Genomic DNA, 17,454 nt, shown 5'->3' with positions numbered 1-17,454 from the left:
AAAAAAAGGGAAAAAACTGTCCATCATCCATTATCCTTAATCTTTTAGGTATTCTTCCATAGTAAGTAACTTTTAGATACGATGGGCAATGGAACATCTTTCTAAGTAAATAAATAAATGTTTACTGATAAACTCTGACGCATGCGTATGTATACTATATATTGTTGCCTGAGAGGAATGGAAAAAAAATGTCTGATATGAAAGAGAACATATATCGAGTAGTATGGGCGAAATACGAAACGATCTGAGCTTGTACTGCGCAAACGCGTCGATTCTTTTGACAACGACCACTTGTATATTTAAAGAGGTTTCGCCTTAATAAAATGTCAGTAATGTACGGAATTTGTTACACGATGGTATGATCTGTTATGGATACCATCATTACATCGTGGATTTAAAACCGTGAAAGAAAAACGCGGAATCGTTGAGAAGGAAAAGAGAGAGAGAGAGAGAAAAAAGAAAGGAAAAAAAAGAAAATTAATTGAAAGTTATGCTACTTAAAATTAAACAATTTCAACTGCATAAACACCGACGAATTAAAATATACGCGAACGTTAATGTATTTAAATAATAATCTATTTATAGAATCATAAAACTAATGTATAAAAGAGGTACAATTAATAAGATAGATTCATAAAAGTTATCTCTTGTGTGAATCCTCTTTGTTATTTAAATATAACTATATGTTTTGATATATATATATATACATATATACACATATATACATATATGTAGTTAGAATTTTATCCCAGAATAAATTATCTTAACAATTGAATTACGAAGAATAATAAACGTAAAAGAAAAGATCTAATCGTTAAAACATAGATCATTTCATTTTAATTTTATTACTCTCTTCCTGATTTATCTCTTTTAAAAGATTATTCGTTTAACAAATGCATATTCTGCGAAAATTGTTCGGTAAGTATTATCTTCGTTGTTATTATTCTCTTTCAATTATACTCATTCTATAATAATAATAATAATAATAATAATAATAATAATAAATAAATTACCTAATTAATTAATTAATTAATTAATTATTTCAATATATATATTTTTATAATTAGGTAGATACCTTCTCGTTACAAATACTATTAGCTGCGGCTTGATGATGGCAGCTGGTGATATGATACAGCAACGTAGAGAACACTGGAAACGGTATCGTTATGTGGATTATTTTTCAAGCGGTGGAACCGCTCGTGTAATCGCTGCATCGCCAGAAGAAGAAGAAGAAGAAGAAGAAGAAGACGACGAAAAAAAGATTATCAATGTTGCGTCTTTATACGAACATAATTACGTTCGAACGAGAAACATGACATTAGTAGGTCTTATTCAAGGACCCTTTCATCATTGTTTCTATGGTCTACTTGAAAAAATAGCACCTGGCAAAAAAGCCAGTTCTGTTATAAAAAAGACCTTTTTAGATCAACTAATCGCTAGTCCTACATGTTTAATTATATTTTTCGGTGGTCTTGGTCTAATGGAACGAGACAAAGTCGAAGAAGCTTATAGGGAAATTAAAGTGAAATTGATCGAAGCTTGGAAAGTATGTCCTGTTAACAAAAAAAAAAAAATTTATATGTAAATTATTTATTTAAAAAAAAAAAAAAGAAAAAAAAAGAAAAGTCAAATAATCTATAGTCTAAAATTTTCACATTAGGTCGACTGTTGTTTTTGGCCTCCAGTTCAATGTGTAAACTTCTTATTCGTTCCTTTACAATATCGAGTGCTCTATATAAATGTTATGACTATGGTGTACGATGTTTTTCTATCGCACATTAAATACGTAAGTATATTTGCGACGGACATTTCAACGTTTATTTTTCCATATTATTTTTCAATGTTATTCTTTTTCAGGATGCTCACTATGATTGACAAGAAAGAATTTATTAGTTAAGGAACAAATTGTATTAGATCATAAACTGTATTAAGCGTATATTATTATACTATATTATATTATATTATATTATATTATATTATATTAAATTTATAGAATAAGTTCCTTTCTTCATTTCTTTTTTTTTTTTTTTCTCTTTTTGATAAAGTAAAATAAATGAATTTTTTCTTTAATGTTTTCGTTTTTGGATTTTTCATTTCTCTCTCTCTCTCTCTCTCTCTCTCTCTCTCTCTCTCTCTCTCTCTCTCTCTTTTCTTTCTTTCTTTCTCCTCTTTTGTGCATTTCTGCCGACTCCATCGATTATAATAAAATAAATATTAATGGATGATTATAATTATCTGAAATATTTTTCGACATAACGATTACTATTATTCTTTCATTGATAAGGGATCAAAATAATCCTTATAAAATAGTATAGAATGAATTAAAAATATTTGAAAATTTCGAAAAACGATGATAGGTATTAGTTATCAGTAATCAGACGATAATGTGTGGACGTGTGGATAAGTACGTGTACCGCGCATTTCTAAAAGGGTATTAACAAATTTCTTATCAAAGGTATCACTCGGTGATCATTCATTAAGAGTAGGGATGTTATTTATGTCGTTAGCATCTTTGTTTGGCATTTGGCGACAGGAGGATTATAGAATTCCGTAAGCCGCCAGTCGCCATCTAGCAAATATGATTATTGACAATGTACACATAAACACAAATAATAAATTCAACGTTGCGCAACATGTCCCGTAGTATCAAGATTATACAAAGCGCCTGCAAAATGCACTTCAAACGTAAACCATAAAATATAACGAGTACTATTAATAAAAATATTAATAAGTATCATAGTACAAACGCGAAAAGATACGTTTATATATATATATATATATATATATATATGTGTGTGTGTTGGAACTTTACCATCGTATACATAGATCGATTTTTATTTTCTATAGAAAATGATAGAAAGGACATTTAAATGTGAAATAATATAAAGAAAAATGGCGGAAAAATGTTTCGATCGAGTAATCGAATAGGTTGAATTCGATTAATATAACAAGCTCGAAATTCAAAATGTTTGACGAGAGAAATGAAACAGGAATCGTAGTACAAATCCCGTTTTCCTTGCGTTCCCTAAATTTGAAATCTAAGGAACACGGAGCGCGCCCTCGGCGATTTACAATCATAAACCGTGGTTTGCTTTGTACTTATCGTTCGAGCATGGTTTTATTATGATTTTTGAGCGCCAGGTGGCCGCGTTTTTGTTGGCCATTCGTATAGCGGTGCAATTTACTGAGCGCCATTGCATCGATAAATGTCACGAGGGTAGGTCCGCGTTTTCGACAATCGTTTTTCGCGCGATAATAAAGTCACGTTGTTTCGAAGATTGGTGTTGTGTAGTGCGATATGTCTAAGCGGAAAAATACAACGGTTAAGAAAGGTCGCGCGAAATCGAGGAAGGTCGAATACGATGAGGAGGATATTTCGAGCGAACACGAGTCCGATGTAGAGGACGCCGAGAGTGGCACTAATGTCGACGGTGAGGACGCTGCCGAAGACGATCTTACCGATGTCTCCAATATACCTGAGCTGCCGTCGCCAGAGGTGACTGTTATTTACTTTTTCTCATTTCAATATTTATCTCAGGTTAACACAAATATTGATGCTAAAATGGTGATACCCGAAGAAGAATCTCAAGTCATACCGATGTTAATGAGCCTGGCGATCAGTACGTAACGACATTTCTACGATCATGAATATGAATAACGGCTTGGTGGAAGATCCTGGCGGCATCGAATACGCATGTAATATTTCAGATCCATGTCATGCAAGTTTCATGTAAACTGTATACTACATAATTGCATTTGGATCTTGAAAAGGATTTGGTGGATAATAACAATTTAATAGCTGATGATATGCTCCTATTGATTGTGTTACAGGGAGGTTGGGGTAAGCCTGGCACATTACTTATGTGTGGTCTGACAAATTGGGAAATGGCAGGGCGTAAAGCACCACCAAAATCACTCAAGACAAATGTAGGACGTAGTTTGTGGACTCCTCATACTTTTAAGAATTTAAATGGAGCACGTGTAAGATTGATTGCCTCCGGACCTGCTGCCTCTCATAATATTATTGTTACGGAGGATAATAGATGCTTAACTTTTGGTAAAAATGATAAAGGTAAATTGATCATAATATCCTTAATATAAGATCGTATGAAATCTTTCATTATTTTACCTGCATATATCCGCAGAGAGTTTTCTATAGTGCTGGATTAGCAGGAAATTATTATAACGTATATGAACATTATTTCAGAACTTTGGGTATATGTTAGGGATCGCTCTAAATAACTATATTCATACTTATGGTCTATTGTTTAGAATTCTCCAGACAGAAAAAAAAAAAAAAACAAAACAAAGAAAAAAAGAAAATAAGAAAAAAAGAAAAAAACAATTTTAAAATTCTGTCAAAAATACTTTTGAATAATTTGATATTGTCAATCGATTGTAGGTCAGTTGGGTGTTGGTGATACTAAACGTCGGGATGAACCAACCGAAGTAGAAGCATTAAAGGGACACACTATTATAGCAGCATCTTGCGGTCGAAATCATACGCTTTTCTTAACCAGTCGTGGTTTAGTATTTGCCGCTGGGGACAATAAGTTAGGACAATGTGGGGTAGGAAAATCTGATCCTTGTATAATAAAAGCTACAAAAGTTAAATATTCTGGACCTCCCATAGTAAAAGTAGGGTGTGGGGCAGAATTTTCTATGATCTTAGATATTAAAGGTGGCCTACATTCATTTGGATGTCCAGAATATGGTGTATTAGGTCATAATACAGATGGAAAATATTTTATAACAAATACGAAGATGGCGTTTCACTTCGAGAAAGTGCCTAAACGAATCGTTTTATATGTAGAGAGAGGTAAAGACGGTCATGTCACGCCATTAGATCGTGTTGAAATTACTGATTTCAGTTGTGGTCATTATCACACGGTTGCTATTGATAGTAAAAATCGTGCATTTTCATGGGGATTTGGAGGAATCGGTCGATTAGGCCATAACGAACAAAGAGATGAATTAGTGCCACGTTTAATTAAATTTCTTGAACCACCGAATCGAGGTGTTAGATCTGTCGCTTGTGGTAGTACTTATAGTATTGCAATTAATGTTCATGGTTCAGCACTTATGTTTGGACAAACTAAACGTACAGGAGAAGCTAATATGTATCCAAAACCTATTCAGGATTTATCAGGTTGGGAAATCAGATGTATTGGATGTTCACAAAGTAGTATAGTAGTTGCCGCAGATGATTCTGTTATTGCCTGGGGAGGTAGTCCGACCTTTGGAGAATTGGTAAGTAATATTTTATAAGCTACAATAGTTTATCTATTTTTATGATAAGAGAAAAAAAAAATATTATAAAATACTTACAGGGTTTTGGTGAAATGCGTAAATCATCAACTACTCCTATGGAAGTAAAAGCTTTAGAAGGTTTATACATTACAGCGGTTACTTGTGGCGTTTCTCATACATTAATGATCTGTCGAGATGATACAGAAGAGGAGAAAGCTAAAATTAATAAACTTCCAGTATATTCTGTTTAATTATTAGACAATTCCTTGGATTGATAAATACATGGGATACAATGATTACCACATCTTTATAGAAAAGAAAAGAAAAGAGGAAAAAAAAAAAAAGAAAGAAAGAAAGAAAAAAAAATCGGAAAGAATGTTTTAATTCTATATACAAGTGTAATCATATCCCAACAAACAACATCAGCCTAACATCAGGGATGCATTGTAAAAAGATTTAAGCTATCTTTGCTTGGGTCCAGAAACAGTTGCAGCATAGAAATGCTCATTTCCTTGAAAAAAAAAGTCTTAGCAGACTGCAAAATACGTCCATATAAAACATAGACTTAGCTATTACTCTACTTTGTACTTCCAATTTTTACTTAATCTGTAAATGACAGTTCATCTATAATAGTAATCCCTTTCTGTTAGTAGCTCAGGATATAGACCAAACATATAGATGCAAAAATATATTTTGATACGTTGCTATTTTATTGGAGTTCGCTGTAACTTTTAACCACAGTGAAAGTGATTATTTGTATGAGAAAAAGTGCTGGGAACTGGAAATTGTTAAGAAAGTTTTATTTCTATCATTCATTGTAGTGAATTTATAATCTTGTAATCTATACCATTGATTCATTACGGTAGTACCTGAATCATTGCACCCATAGAAATTTTTATATTATATAAGTACAATATAATACATGACATATATAGATACATAAAAATAATTCACATGTCCAATGATTTATAAACAATGTTTTATTGACTTAATATTTATGGAGTATGACCAATAATTTTATTTGATTTTAGCATGTAAGAAATGATTACTTCCTTGAAACCAGCATTATTTGTCATACTTTTTTTGTATGAAAATTAATTTTTTATTGTACACATGCAGGAAGTGAAGTTTCAGTGAACATTATATATTGTTGGCTATTGTATTATTATGCAAGGCATTCCAAGATTTAAACTATCACAATTCACAAGTATCTGGAATCCCTTGTATCTCATCTTTACACAACTATTTAAGATTATCCATCATATTATTATTATTATTAATATTATTATTATTATTATTATTATTATTATTATTTTAAGAATTTGAAAATGATATAGAGTATTGATTTTACTACATTCATTTTGATTATTGTATATACAAAATGAATATAAACCTATACAACTTACTTTACATTTTATAAGACAAATTGTAAAGAACACTGCCAAAATGTGTTAAAACATTTCATTTTTTTATTGTGACACGTCCGGTATTTAATCATTCCATTTCGTTCTATGTAATACTCTTATGCAGATTTTGCACTAAAACAAACTTGTTCTAATAAATTTGTAACGAATGTACAAGTATAATTGTCAAATAAATGAAATTTTTAAGAAAAATCAATTTTTATTATTATAATTGCGAATTCATATAATCTACAACATCTTTTATATATTTTTTTGGAACATTATTATATCTCCAATGTAATAGTTGATACGATATATAATATATTGGATCTACTGGACGGTACTTTAAAACACTGGTTAATGCCCAAATGAGTGCTAATACTTTATTGCACCTATATATATATATATAAATATATATGTATATTACATATTTAAATAAGAAAAAATGCGCTGTTATAAAACAATGGACACAATATATGTAATCGTAACGAAAATCTTTTATATATTATAAATTTTACTTACGTGAGTTTTTTTGATTGCAAATGTTCATAACAGGAACATTTAAATGGTTTAAAAATGCATGATTCTCTTGTTATCGTTGAGTCACTAGAAGAGAGATATTTTTCATTTGAAATATAAGAATAATAGTCCTGTACAGATTCTGTTTCACTGGACATAACTTCATTTTCTGTTTTATCTTCCAATATTAAAGACATTTTATATTGATATAATATATTAATAATTTTGCAATATTTACAGCTTCTTTTTTTTTTCTTTTTATATGTACTTCAAAATAAATTTGTAGATATAGTAAAGAAAATTATATAAAATTTTATAAGAGGACTCAAAAATAATTGAGCATCAGTTTACATTGTTAAAAAAAATTGTTTATGGACTTGTTATAAAAATATTCAAAATGTATGAATTCAGTAGTCTGAATATATACATTAATATGATATGATAGTAGCATATAATATATATTGAAAATGCTTTATTTACAAATAAGTTACAATAGATTTGTGTATAAGACAATTACCATATATTTATTTTGAAGATTCTATTTGTATATTTCCACTTATTCTTAATTTTTGGATCAGTATAACTTTTATAAATTATGTGCATTATATGTAATAGAATATAAGCAAGTAAAAGACAAATCACTAAAAAAAAAAAAAATTGTACTAATGCATAAACTTATGTTTATATATACATATTCATATACATATACATATACATATACATATATATATATATATATATATATATATGTATGTATGTATGTATGTATATGTATATTATATATATATATATAACAAATCTTATATAAGTGTATAAATGTAACAAAGCAAGAGACTATAAAAAGTGAACAAGTGTCTGTGATAAAAACTTTATCAGTATTATAATAAAAATGATTTATTTTTGAATATTTAGAAATAAATTGAATAAAAGAAAATAGAATTAACGGTTGCTTAGCTTATTATTAATGGTTCAAAGCGCCAGCTTTTCATTCTTGGCTTAGCCTAAGCCCAATTTTTTGTACACCTGCAATATATAACTATAAATTGATGATATTTTTAAAATTCGTATTTAATTAAATTATTAATTAATGTGGATCTATAAATCGTTAGCACATTTTTGTATAGTTCACAGATTGTGTAATGTTTGTTTCTTTATCTAATGTAATATAATTCTAACAATGATTCACAATATTATGTATTCATTGTAACTTGTTTTAGTTGTTTAATAAACAACATATCATACAATAGGCGCCATGCTTATAACCCATTACCAAAAAAATTTCTTTATCACAGCCACTTAAATCATACTGCAATAACAACGCGAATATGCATTCTGTGGTTCATAATCATCCGTCAATTGTATTCCTCTTTTTCCCATTCTATACCTAGCACCGGTCATATTGCCATTGTCAATATATTTTGGAGAATGAGTATCCCATAAACCAGGAGTTTGTAATATCTATTTGTATATAATATTTAATTTTAATGATTAAATTGTCAATAATATATAATAAATCATTGTATATTACCTTTTGAACGAGTTCCTCGAAGCAACATTTTACTCCATCCGCCGTTTTAGCACTACTTTCAATATATAGGGATTGATGTCTCCTAGCAAATTGTAAGCCTTCTTCATTGCTAACTTCCCTATTTGGTAAATCTATTTTATTACCTACTATCATTTTAACAATATCCGTTTTATTACAGTACGTATTTAATTCATTAAGCCATGTATCCAATTTTAAAAATGTATTTCTATCGGTAACATCATATACTAAAATAGCTCCTTGTCCATCTCTATAATAACTTGGTGTTAAAGTACGAAATCGTTCTTGTCCAGCAGTATCCTATACAATGATATATTTAATTAAAACAATTAAAACTTTATATAACATATATATATATATATATCTACAATTATAGTTTCAGTACGGTATTGTAAGTATAACAAACCAATATGAAATTGTGTAACTAACCCAAATAGCAAGTTTCACTATACTATCATCTATTGTGATATATTTTGTTTTATAGTCCATCCCGACTGTATTTCGCATATTTTCCGAAAATTCATCTTCTGTGAACCTTAAAAGTATACTAAACAAACAAACAAACAAAAAAAAATAAATAAATAAATAAATAAAAAAAAAAAGAACAAATAAAAGAAGAGAAAAGAAAAGAAAAAAGAAAAAAGAAGAAAAAGAAAAAGGGAGAAAGAATGTTATATTATTAATAATCAACTTTATATACTTTGAATTAATCACATTAAGAAAAATTAAATATGTATATATATATATATATATATACATACGTGTTTAATTATAATATATCTACCTTGATTTACCCACGTTAGATTCTCCTATCATAAGAAGTTTCAGCACTGTTAATATATTTTGATCCATGTTATGATCATCCATAATATAATATCGAATTAAATAGAATTTTTTTTTTTTTCTTTTTTTTTCTTTTTTTTCTTTAAAGAAATAATACACGTCTTATTATTTCTTTACGACACCACTAAACGCGACTGACTTTTGATAATGCAACAATATATGTATCTGCACTTCATAAGTATTAATTATCAACAACATAAACGCGTCACAAATTAATACGATGACACAAAAGATAGTAACTGTAAAAAACACTTAGATAGACTAATAACTCATCTATGGTAAAGATTGCTATGATTTTTCAATTCTCCTTTAGATGGCGCAACAATCACCAACTGTATAACCTAAAGCTTCTTCTTTCTGATTGTGCACGACTTCTTTGTAATCTTCGTTCTAGTTAATGCAATATACATATATGTATATATATGTATATATATATATATATATTTTTCACATACACATGCATACACAGACACACGCGCGCGCACACGCACAACACGTACATTATTTATTGATTATCATTTCTATTTAAATCTACTCGTGAACGAAATCACTTTTATCAAACTCATTAATAATCTTATTGTACCTCGTTAATTAGATTTATTGACAATAATAATTTTTCGAAAAGATTGTATTTCGTATATTTATATTTTTATTTATTTATTTTATTTCTTTTCATTGAAAACAAATGCAATATTAAATTATTTGTTCTAAGAGTTAATACAAGTGTGATCGTTATTTTATTTATTTTTTTTTTTTTATTCCGTGTATCACAGTGAACATATACAAATTCATATTATTTACTTGTGTATCATTTGTTTAAAGAAAGAATGTGCTTTAAATATAGATCGATCGATCAATATTATACGAAATAAATAAATGAAAAAGGAGAAAAGAAAGGGAAAAAACGTAAAAGAAAAAGAAACGAAACAATGGTGGAATTAATTCGAGGAGTGATATATCATTTTCATTTTTATTAGTGTGGTATCTTTATCTGAGAAAATATGGTGTCAGTCTTTCTAACCTATACCAAATTCGGTATTCGTATAATAGCACGTCCGAAGATGACGTTTGTAATAAATTATTACAGACAATACGATGTTAATTATTAAATATTATTCTCACGGAATATAATACACAATGAATAATAGTAAACTTTATAAATAAGTTTTGAAAAAAATCTAATATATATATATATATGTCTATCTATCTATATATATATATATATGTATATATATATATAAAAGTGAAAAGTTATTTACATTGTTATTTGAAAAATAACGATATGTAATATATTCTGAACGATAAGTTTGTATACTTAGGTTAATAGTAATTTTTGATTTGAGTCAATTGAGAAAAAACTTAAAAAATATATATATATACATATATATATATACATATATATATACATATATATATATGTGAATATATATATATATATATATATATATAATTATTCTAAAGGTGTACGTTAAGTAATATCGAAATAAAAATGTATGTAAGAGTACACGCCTTATCTAAAATAAGGTAAGAGAGAAGTTTGGCTTGATTGCAAAGGATAAAGATGGCCGCGGTAGGCTGCCATGAAGGGAGTGCGTCGCTCGTGCTCGTGGAAATGGGACGTTGCAACATCGAAGTGTCATTGTTGTTCTTATGAAGTGTCAGTTAGTGACGTTAAGTTATACTGTTCGGTGAACGAATTTAAGAAGAATAATTTGAAATGGCATCCGACGGGTAAAATAAATCAATTTTTTCTATGATTAAACTCGCATAACGCGATAGTCGTCGCATAACGATTTAATGTATGTATGCTTTTGCCCCGAATGGTTTGCAGATCGATAGTGAATTTTTACCACTGACCCGTCCCAGTTTTCACTCTAGACAGGTTTTTCGTGTTCTTAGATGGGACATAGTTATTACGTTTCTCACGATTACTAGAAGATATTTGGGCGGGTCCCTTGCAATTTCCTTATTGTATTTTACATTGTCATTTTTATGCCTTTGCTCTCGTTCCCTTTCTGTGCGTACTGCGTTATCTTTTCCTTTTCTCTCTCTCTCTCTCTTTCTCTTTCTCTCTTTCTCTCTTTCTCTCTCTCTTTCTCTGTGTCTCTCTCTTTTTTCTTTTTTCCTTCCTTCACGATTTCGCGCTTTCATTTTTCTTTTTTCACGACTATACGCACACGATCTACGCGCGAATGACTCTCCGCGGCCTATTTTAACCAATTAAACGGATAACATGACATCAGGCAGTTGCTTGTAATGCCACCAGCATTCCCATCAATTTATGATTTTAACAATAGAGGTCGAATGTTCTTTGCTTGTGTTTCTTTTTCTTTCTTTCTTTCTTTTTTTCTTTTTTTTTTTTGTGGATTGTTATTTTTGTATTTTTATCTTACACCTTTTATTCCCGGGGCAGGGTTGGAAGGGAGGAAAAATTGATTAATGGATTACGCCTGTGTATCTCTGACAATTAGTTATTGGGTTATTAATATTTGCCTGTAAAAGTATTTCCTTTTTAACGTATTCACTTTAATTTGATTTATCCTGATCATTTGATTTATATTTATAATTGATTTATATTTCTTTTCTATAGAATATAAATATAGATATATGCATGCAAAAAATTTGTGCCATATACCATGTCTCATATTGTGATATTATAATTAAAAACAATTGCAGTAGGATGGAATGGGTTGAAATCATAGAACCACGTACAAAGGAGCATATGTATGCTAATCTTACTACTGGAGAATGTGTATGGGATCCACCACCTGGCGTACCTGTGTAAGAGATTATAAGTTTTTATATCATTGAAACAATATATATATATATGTTGTTATCATTTAAATGTTATGGATCATTTAAAACTTCTGAATAATTTATAGGAAGAAGACGGATAATAATCAATGGTGGGAATTATTTGATCAGAATACTTCAAGATTTTATTATTATAATGCCACATCTCAGAAAACTGTTTGGCATCGTCCAACTGATTGCGACATTATCCCATTAGCAAAGCTTCAGGTAAATAATTTTATTCATTAATTTTATACATTTTTTTTTCATAGTTTTTAATCTATAAAAATTGATATATATATATATATATGTGTATATATAAATATTGTCGTAGACATTAAAACAGAACACAGAGCCGGCTGGTAGTAGCGGAGGTGATGTCCAAAAAAATGCAGAATCAAGAAAGAAAGAATCTGTGTCTACACAAACTCAGACACCTGTTAGTCGTTCGATGCGTTTCAATCATCAAGACAATCCTAATTTATCTGTTACACTGGTAAGATTATTATTTGTAGAAAGATATCTGTATATTTTTGTATTTGAATATTAATATTTGAATATTGAAATTTGAATTTTATGTATTTTTTTTTTCTTTTTCTTTTTTGTTTAATAGCAAGTGGGTAATGCTAGTAAATCTCGAACATCTGGTATCGGTGTGGATATGCAGACATCTCCACCATCTCCGTCTCCTTCTTCGAGACGACATCATCATCATCACCATCATCATCACAATAATCGACATCATAGACATCACGAAGTACCAGCGACTAGACGACAACATAATCATTCGCAAGATTCTGGTCGATCCAGTGATAGTTCTGTCTCCCATAGTCGTACGTCTTTAGAATCAACAGGATATCGATTGTTAGACTCACCGCATCGTCATCATCATCGTTCTACGGTTCAACCTCCACCAGCACACGCCCAGTCTTCACCTAGACAGCATAGCGGCACATTAGAAGGTAGATGTCACAAAAGTGGAACTCTTGAAAGCGTTAAAAATCAGAAATCTATACCATTGGGTGAACCACCACCATTGGGATTGTCTCTCTCGACTAGTACACCTCTTTTCAAGAAAAAGACTTTCCCAGATCCACAGCGCGAGGGTAGAATAGGAAATTTGGATCTTGAAAAGAACAAAAATGGTAAGATTACTGAGGATCCTTTTATCGAAGCAAATCTCAACAAAAAAAATCAATTATATAAATATATTTGAAAATTTAGGTAAAGAAAGTAGTAGGGGTTCCTACGGTCCTGAACCAAGTACATCTCCATATAGAGATTCTTTAATGGAATCAAGAGTATTTAGGCAAGAAATGCCACCTTATCGTCCGCCAGAAGTTCAAATAAGTCATAGTTATAAATCGCAAGGTGAAAAGTATGGTTCGTTGGTAGAAAGTGGTAATCGTTTCCTTAGGGAAAGAGATTGGGAAATGCATCAAAGAGAAAGAGTTAATAGTTTGGACAAATCCAATACTTCTGCCTTTTATCCAAGTTCCATGCATCCACGGAATATGAATAAGCAAGATACTACAGGTAGTATAGGTAAAAGACATTATGGATGTTCCGCGTCATTGTCAGAAGCAAATGTTCGTGATATGTATGGGGCAATGTTAGCAGAGAGAAACGATCCATCCAAGAGTCTAGTACGAGGTACAGGAATTATTGGTAACGTAGCTAAGCAAAGAAGTATGGAAGTATCCGAGAGAGAAAGAGAACGGGATCGTGACAGAGAGAAGGAATATAGAAGGAATACAGCGTGCAATAATTCGCTCGACTGTGAGTACATAATTGTACGATATTGCCTTTAAAATTATACATTATCAAAGTACTGAATATCGTTCGTGATTGATTTATAGGTACGTCGCAGCCTCTGGCTCGTAGTTATAGTTTCGTGCAACAGCAAAAGTTGCAACAATTACATCAACAACAACAGCAACAGCAGCAACAACAACAACAACAGCAGCAACAACAACAGCAACAGCAACAGCAAAGTAGAAGAAGAGATAGAGATGAGGATGCGATGCATGAGCGTTATTTGATAAGTCAAAGTCACGAACAATCTAGGCAGCGACTTAGTAGTAACACAAGTAGTAGCAACAGTAGCAACAGCAGTAGTAATAGTGCCGTAGGAGAAGATATAGAAGGTCATTTGGATACGGAGGATAGTAAGAAAAAAAGAAGTAATGGTAATCCAAGTCCACCGTTGTCTCCTTTCTATGGAAATCTTTTATCGGATGCCGATCATTTGTTACCACTTCAACATTATATTCTTCAGCAAGCTAAGCTATCAGGTATTTAAATTATTCATCCTGTGTTAATATATCATATGTTATACATATTATGTATTTGTTTTTAAAGGTTGTTACAAGTTTGGTGATCCATTATTAGTAGAAGAGGGTGATGATTCTTTAGACGAAGAAGGTGGTCGAAGCGGAGGTATCGGAGGAAGAGTCGACGATGATTCTGATGATCAATTTGCCGATGACGAGGCAGCAAGTAATCAGGGTGACTCGTCTAGCCAAGAATATCTCGAAGATCATTATGCCGGTTAATATATTTTTTATTAATATAATAAATTTTCATTTTTATCAATAATATAATAATTTAAATTAATTTCTATCATTTATTTATAATTATAGATCTAGGTAACTACGATACTGCTGGTTTAGCAACCTATTATAATACAGCCGACACATTGACAAGGCCGCAACCATCTCCACCAGCTTCGCCGACTATAGTGACTCAACCAGAGACACAAGATACTGTCGTTCCCTGTGTAAGACGAGTATCATTACCATCATCCACCTTAACTTCTACGCCAAGTGGGATCACTGGAAACGATAATACAGATTTAGATGAAGCACGTCGTGACGATAGTACCAGTGGTGGTGACATTGAAAAATATGCTCAAGACAATCTTAATTTGAATTGTGGAAGACCGAAAGGATTGAGATTATTGTTCCGAAAGAAATTCAGTGTCCGTGATATTCTCAGTTGGTCAAAGGATCCAATACCCCAGCCTATGTTGGTTGTCGTAGATGGTGAAAAATTATTGAAAAGAGAGGCTTGCAATTTGTTTCGATTGGTTCAGGTATATATGGGTGATCGTAAAGCAAACGTCGGTATGACATTAGACGGAGTTGCTATGGACATAGTAAATACAGCATTTTCTAAGCCACCTTTACGCGATGAATTATACGTTCAAATCTGTAGACAGACTACAGAAAATCCACGAAAAGAAAGTCTTCGTAGAGGTTGGGAACTTATGGCCGTTTGTTTAGCATTTGTACCACCTAGCTCTACATTTGAACCTTACCTCGAAGGATACATGAATAGGCACCGTGATCCAAACTTCCAATTTCCAGAGGTTGCCAAGTGGCCAATTCATGTACAGGTTAGTCATTATGCAACTGTTGCCTGTAAACGTCTTCAACGAATTGGTGCTCATGGTAAACGACAGCCACGTAAAGCTACCATAGAAGATATCGATCAAGCTAGGGTAATTATTTCTAATAAATATTCTAATTAAATTATACATATATATATACATAAAATGTGCCTATAGAATAATTTTTACATTTTCAACGATAGATCCAAATTTTCCGTGCGTCGATGTTCGGTGCAACATTATCCGAAGTAATGGCTTTGCAAAGAGATCGTTTCCCTCTTCGAGAATTACCATGGATACAAACGACCTTAACTAGACAAGTATTGGTACGTGGTGGTACATTAACGGAAGGTATATTCCGAGTATCAGCCGATGCCGACGAAGTTAGTGCTTTGAAAGCCTGCTTAGATAAATTTGAGGATGGTGCGATATTGGCAGCGTCCCAAGATGCACATGCTCCTGCTTCCTTATTAAAGTTATGGGTACGAGAATTGTACGAGCCTTTGATACCTGACTCCTTTTATACGGAGTGCGTATCGATGCGTCACGACGATGCACAAGTTTCAGCAAGTAGCGTAGCCGCTATCGTCGATAGATTGCCTGATCTCAATCGACGCGTTTTGTGTCATCTAATACGATTCTTACAGGTATGTCAAGTTATTTCTATTATTAATCTTTTGCGCTTCAACCAATCATTTTTAGCATTCGATTGACATAACAACTTAATGCTTTCTCCATTACAATTGCCATCTGTACTGCTATCAACATTGTCCTTCCCCCCCCCCCCCCCCCCCCAGTAATTATATTAATAATAATGTATAAGTTGAAATGATATCATTATTTACTGATAAATGTCATATATACACTCGTTCTTCTCGGTGTATTTTTTACGTGTACGTAGTACGTTTATCTCGTTGTTATGCCAATAATGCTAGTTTGATAGTATTATTAACGCAACTGATATTATTAATGATCATTATCGAGAATTAGGATTTATTAGATGAGTAAGCTATAATAAATTTTAACAAATTTTTCAATTTTTAGATATTTGCCAGGCCCGAAGTAGTAGCACGTACCAAAATGGATGCAAATAATCTTGCAATGGTAATGGCACCAAACATTTTACGGTGCACATCACAAGATCCTCGTGTTATATTAGAAAATGCACGAAAGGAAATGGCTTTTGTTCGTACTCTGATCGAGTCGTTAGACACTGCTTGGGTCGATGATCTTCACTGACCATTCTATTACGCTAGCAAAGAACACTTTAGACTATTATGCCAAATGAATCAGCTGTATATTCACACCCGTTGTTAGTTATCTCACTGTTCTCTACACGTTCGTATTTTTATTTTTCTTTATACTTTCTTTTTTATTATTATTATTATTATTATTATTATTATTATTATTTTTCTTTTTTTTTCTCCGTTTATTTGTTTGTTCATCTATCGTCGCCGACGATTTCTCGTCATTAAAAACCTTAAATGTTCGTGTTGGTAAGTTTAGTGCTCAAAGTTTTACCAAGCTAATAACGCCATATTATTCTCCTTCTCACTTTTTATTTATTATTTATATACAGATTCTATGTTATATAAAGAGATAGAGATTATTAGATTATATTATGTAGATCCCTCTATATATCACATTGTATGTCTATATATATATATATATATATATATATATATGTATATATATATATATATATTTAT

General features: G+C 31.2%; 5 protein-coding genes across 14 annotated transcripts; 3 read left to right on the top strand and 2 right to left on the bottom strand.

Annotated features, from left to right (window-relative positions):
* The first annotated feature begins 113 nt into the window (after positions 1 to 113).
* Positions 114 to 2,002, top strand: LOC124953746 (mpv17-like protein 2). Its single transcript, XM_047505583.1, has 4 exons — positions 114 to 918; positions 1,068 to 1,546; positions 1,661 to 1,786; positions 1,858 to 2,002. Exons 1-4 carry the CDS (start codon positions 894 to 896, stop codon positions 1,873 to 1,875), a joined length of 648 nt encoding a protein of 215 aa, XP_047361539.1. The 5' UTR covers positions 114 to 893; the 3' UTR covers positions 1,876 to 2,002.
* Positions 2,003 to 3,055: 1,053 nt separating this feature from the next.
* Positions 3,056 to 5,810, top strand: LOC124953587 (protein RCC2 homolog). 4 transcript variants are annotated; one of them, XM_047505158.1, is made up of 5 exons: positions 3,288 to 3,431; positions 3,539 to 3,620; positions 3,832 to 4,072; positions 4,403 to 5,250; positions 5,331 to 5,810. In XM_047505158.1, exons 3-5 carry the CDS (start codon positions 3,862 to 3,864, stop codon positions 5,499 to 5,501), a joined length of 1,230 nt encoding a protein of 409 aa, XP_047361114.1. In that variant the 5' UTR covers positions 3,288 to 3,431; positions 3,539 to 3,620; positions 3,832 to 3,861; the 3' UTR covers positions 5,502 to 5,810. The 4 variants fall into 4 exon arrangements, with proteins under 4 accessions (XP_047361111.1, XP_047361114.1, XP_047361113.1 ...); XM_047505157.1 differs by having other exon boundaries at positions 3,539 to 3,696; XM_047505155.1 differs by lacking the exon at positions 3,539 to 3,620 and having other exon boundaries at positions 3,056 to 3,496.
* LOC124953589 lies at positions 4,388 to 7,896 on the bottom strand. 2 transcript variants are annotated; one of them, XM_047505163.1, is made up of 3 exons: positions 7,690 to 7,896; positions 7,176 to 7,259; positions 4,388 to 7,045 (listed from the first exon to the last, which is right to left on the bottom strand). In XM_047505163.1, exons 1-3 carry the CDS (start codon positions 7,773 to 7,775, stop codon positions 6,880 to 6,882), a joined length of 336 nt encoding a protein of 111 aa, XP_047361119.1. In that variant the 5' UTR covers positions 7,776 to 7,896; the 3' UTR covers positions 4,388 to 6,879. The 2 variants fall into 2 exon arrangements, with proteins under 2 accessions (XP_047361119.1, XP_047361117.1); XM_047505161.1 differs by lacking the exon at positions 7,690 to 7,896 and having other exon boundaries at positions 7,176 to 7,611.
* A 130-nt stretch (positions 7,897 to 8,026) lies between these two features.
* On the bottom strand, positions 8,027 to 9,844 carry LOC124953588 (ras-related protein Rab-18-B). Of its 2 annotated transcripts, XM_047505160.1 has the most exons (5): positions 9,503 to 9,844; positions 9,148 to 9,265; positions 8,701 to 9,018; positions 8,443 to 8,630; positions 8,027 to 8,195 (listed from the first exon to the last, which is right to left on the bottom strand). In XM_047505160.1, the coding sequence occupies exons 1-4, from the start codon at positions 9,583 to 9,585 to the stop codon at positions 8,469 to 8,471; spliced, it is 681 nt and encodes a 226-aa protein (XP_047361116.1). In that variant the 5' UTR covers positions 9,586 to 9,844; the 3' UTR covers positions 8,027 to 8,195; positions 8,443 to 8,468. The 2 variants fall into 2 exon arrangements, with proteins under 2 accessions (XP_047361116.1, XP_047361115.1); XM_047505159.1 differs by having other exon boundaries at positions 8,027 to 8,630; positions 9,503 to 9,841.
* Positions 9,845 to 10,358: 514 nt separating this feature from the next.
* Positions 10,359 to 17,264, top strand: LOC124953586 (uncharacterized protein DDB_G0283357). 5 transcript variants are annotated; one of them, XM_047505154.1, is made up of 13 exons: positions 10,359 to 10,708; positions 11,023 to 11,292; positions 12,238 to 12,342; positions 12,444 to 12,582; positions 12,689 to 12,850; positions 12,968 to 13,499; positions 13,579 to 13,890; positions 13,972 to 14,133; positions 14,214 to 14,648; positions 14,716 to 14,904; positions 14,997 to 15,856; positions 15,949 to 16,392; positions 16,790 to 17,264. In XM_047505154.1, the coding sequence occupies exons 2-13, from the start codon at positions 11,279 to 11,281 to the stop codon at positions 16,982 to 16,984; spliced, it is 3,549 nt and encodes a 1,182-aa protein (XP_047361110.1). In that variant the 5' UTR covers positions 10,359 to 10,708; positions 11,023 to 11,278; the 3' UTR covers positions 16,985 to 17,264. The 5 variants fall into 5 exon arrangements, with proteins under 5 accessions (XP_047361110.1, XP_047361109.1, XP_047361107.1 ...); XM_047505153.1 differs by having other exon boundaries at positions 13,579 to 13,899; XM_047505151.1 differs by having other exon boundaries at positions 10,360 to 10,708; positions 11,116 to 11,292; positions 13,579 to 14,133.
* Positions 17,265 to 17,454: the final 190 nt, after the last annotated feature.

Source organism: Vespa velutina, chromosome 13 (genome assembly GCF_912470025.1).
Source record: "Vespa velutina chromosome 13, iVesVel2.1, whole genome shotgun sequence".
In the NCBI taxonomy this organism is placed as follows: domain Eukaryota; kingdom Metazoa; phylum Arthropoda; class Insecta; order Hymenoptera; family Vespidae; genus Vespa; species Vespa velutina.
The sequence above is the reverse complement of the archived record's forward strand: the minus strand, read 5'-3'. Positions and strand labels throughout refer to the sequence as shown.

Excerpts from the sequence above, each read along its gene's own strand:
- LOC124953589 (XM_047505161.1), bottom strand. The coding sequence starts at position 7,369 with ATGTCTTTAATATTGGAAGATAAAACAGAAAATGAAGTTATGTCCAGT. Across the intron at positions 7,046-7,175 it reads TTGCAATCAAAAAAACTCAC|GTGCAATAAAGTATTAGCAC; the intron begins GTAAGTAAAATT and ends ATATATATATAG.
- LOC124953746 (XM_047505583.1), top strand. The coding sequence starts at position 894 with ATGCATATTCTGCGAAAATTGTTCG. Across the intron at positions 919-1,067 it reads TATTCTGCGAAAATTGTTCG|GTAGATACCTTCTCGTTACA; the intron begins GTAAGTATTATC and ends TTTTATAATTAG. Across the intron at positions 1,547-1,660 it reads AATTGATCGAAGCTTGGAAA|GTCGACTGTTGTTTTTGGCC; the intron begins GTATGTCCTGTT and ends TTTTCACATTAG.
- LOC124953587 (XM_047505155.1), top strand. The coding sequence starts at position 3,299 with ATGTCTAAGCGGAAAAATACAACGGTTAAGAAAGGTCGCGCGAAATCG. Across the intron at positions 3,497-3,831 it reads CTGAGCTGCCGTCGCCAGAG|GGAGGTTGGGGTAAGCCTGG; the intron begins GTGACTGTTATT and ends ATTGTGTTACAG. Across the intron at positions 4,073-4,402 it reads TTTTGGTAAAAATGATAAAG|GTCAGTTGGGTGTTGGTGAT; the intron begins GTAAATTGATCA and ends AATCGATTGTAG.
- LOC124953586 (XM_047505151.1), top strand. Across the intron at positions 14,134-14,213 it reads GTGCAATAATTCGCTCGACT|GTACGTCGCAGCCTCTGGCT; the intron begins GTGAGTACATAA and ends ATTGATTTATAG. Across the intron at positions 16,393-16,789 it reads ATCTAATACGATTCTTACAG|ATATTTGCCAGGCCCGAAGT; the intron begins GTATGTCAAGTT and ends TTCAATTTTTAG.
- LOC124953588 (XM_047505160.1), bottom strand. The coding sequence starts at position 9,585 with ATGGATGATCATAACATGGATCAAAATATATTAACAGTGCTGAAACTT. Across the intron at positions 9,019-9,147 it reads TAGTGAAACTTGCTATTTGG|GATACTGCTGGACAAGAACG; the intron begins GTTAGTTACACA and ends ATCATTGTATAG. Across the intron at positions 8,631-8,700 it reads TCGAGGAACTCGTTCAAAAG|ATATTACAAACTCCTGGTTT; the intron begins GTAATATACAAT and ends ATATACAAATAG.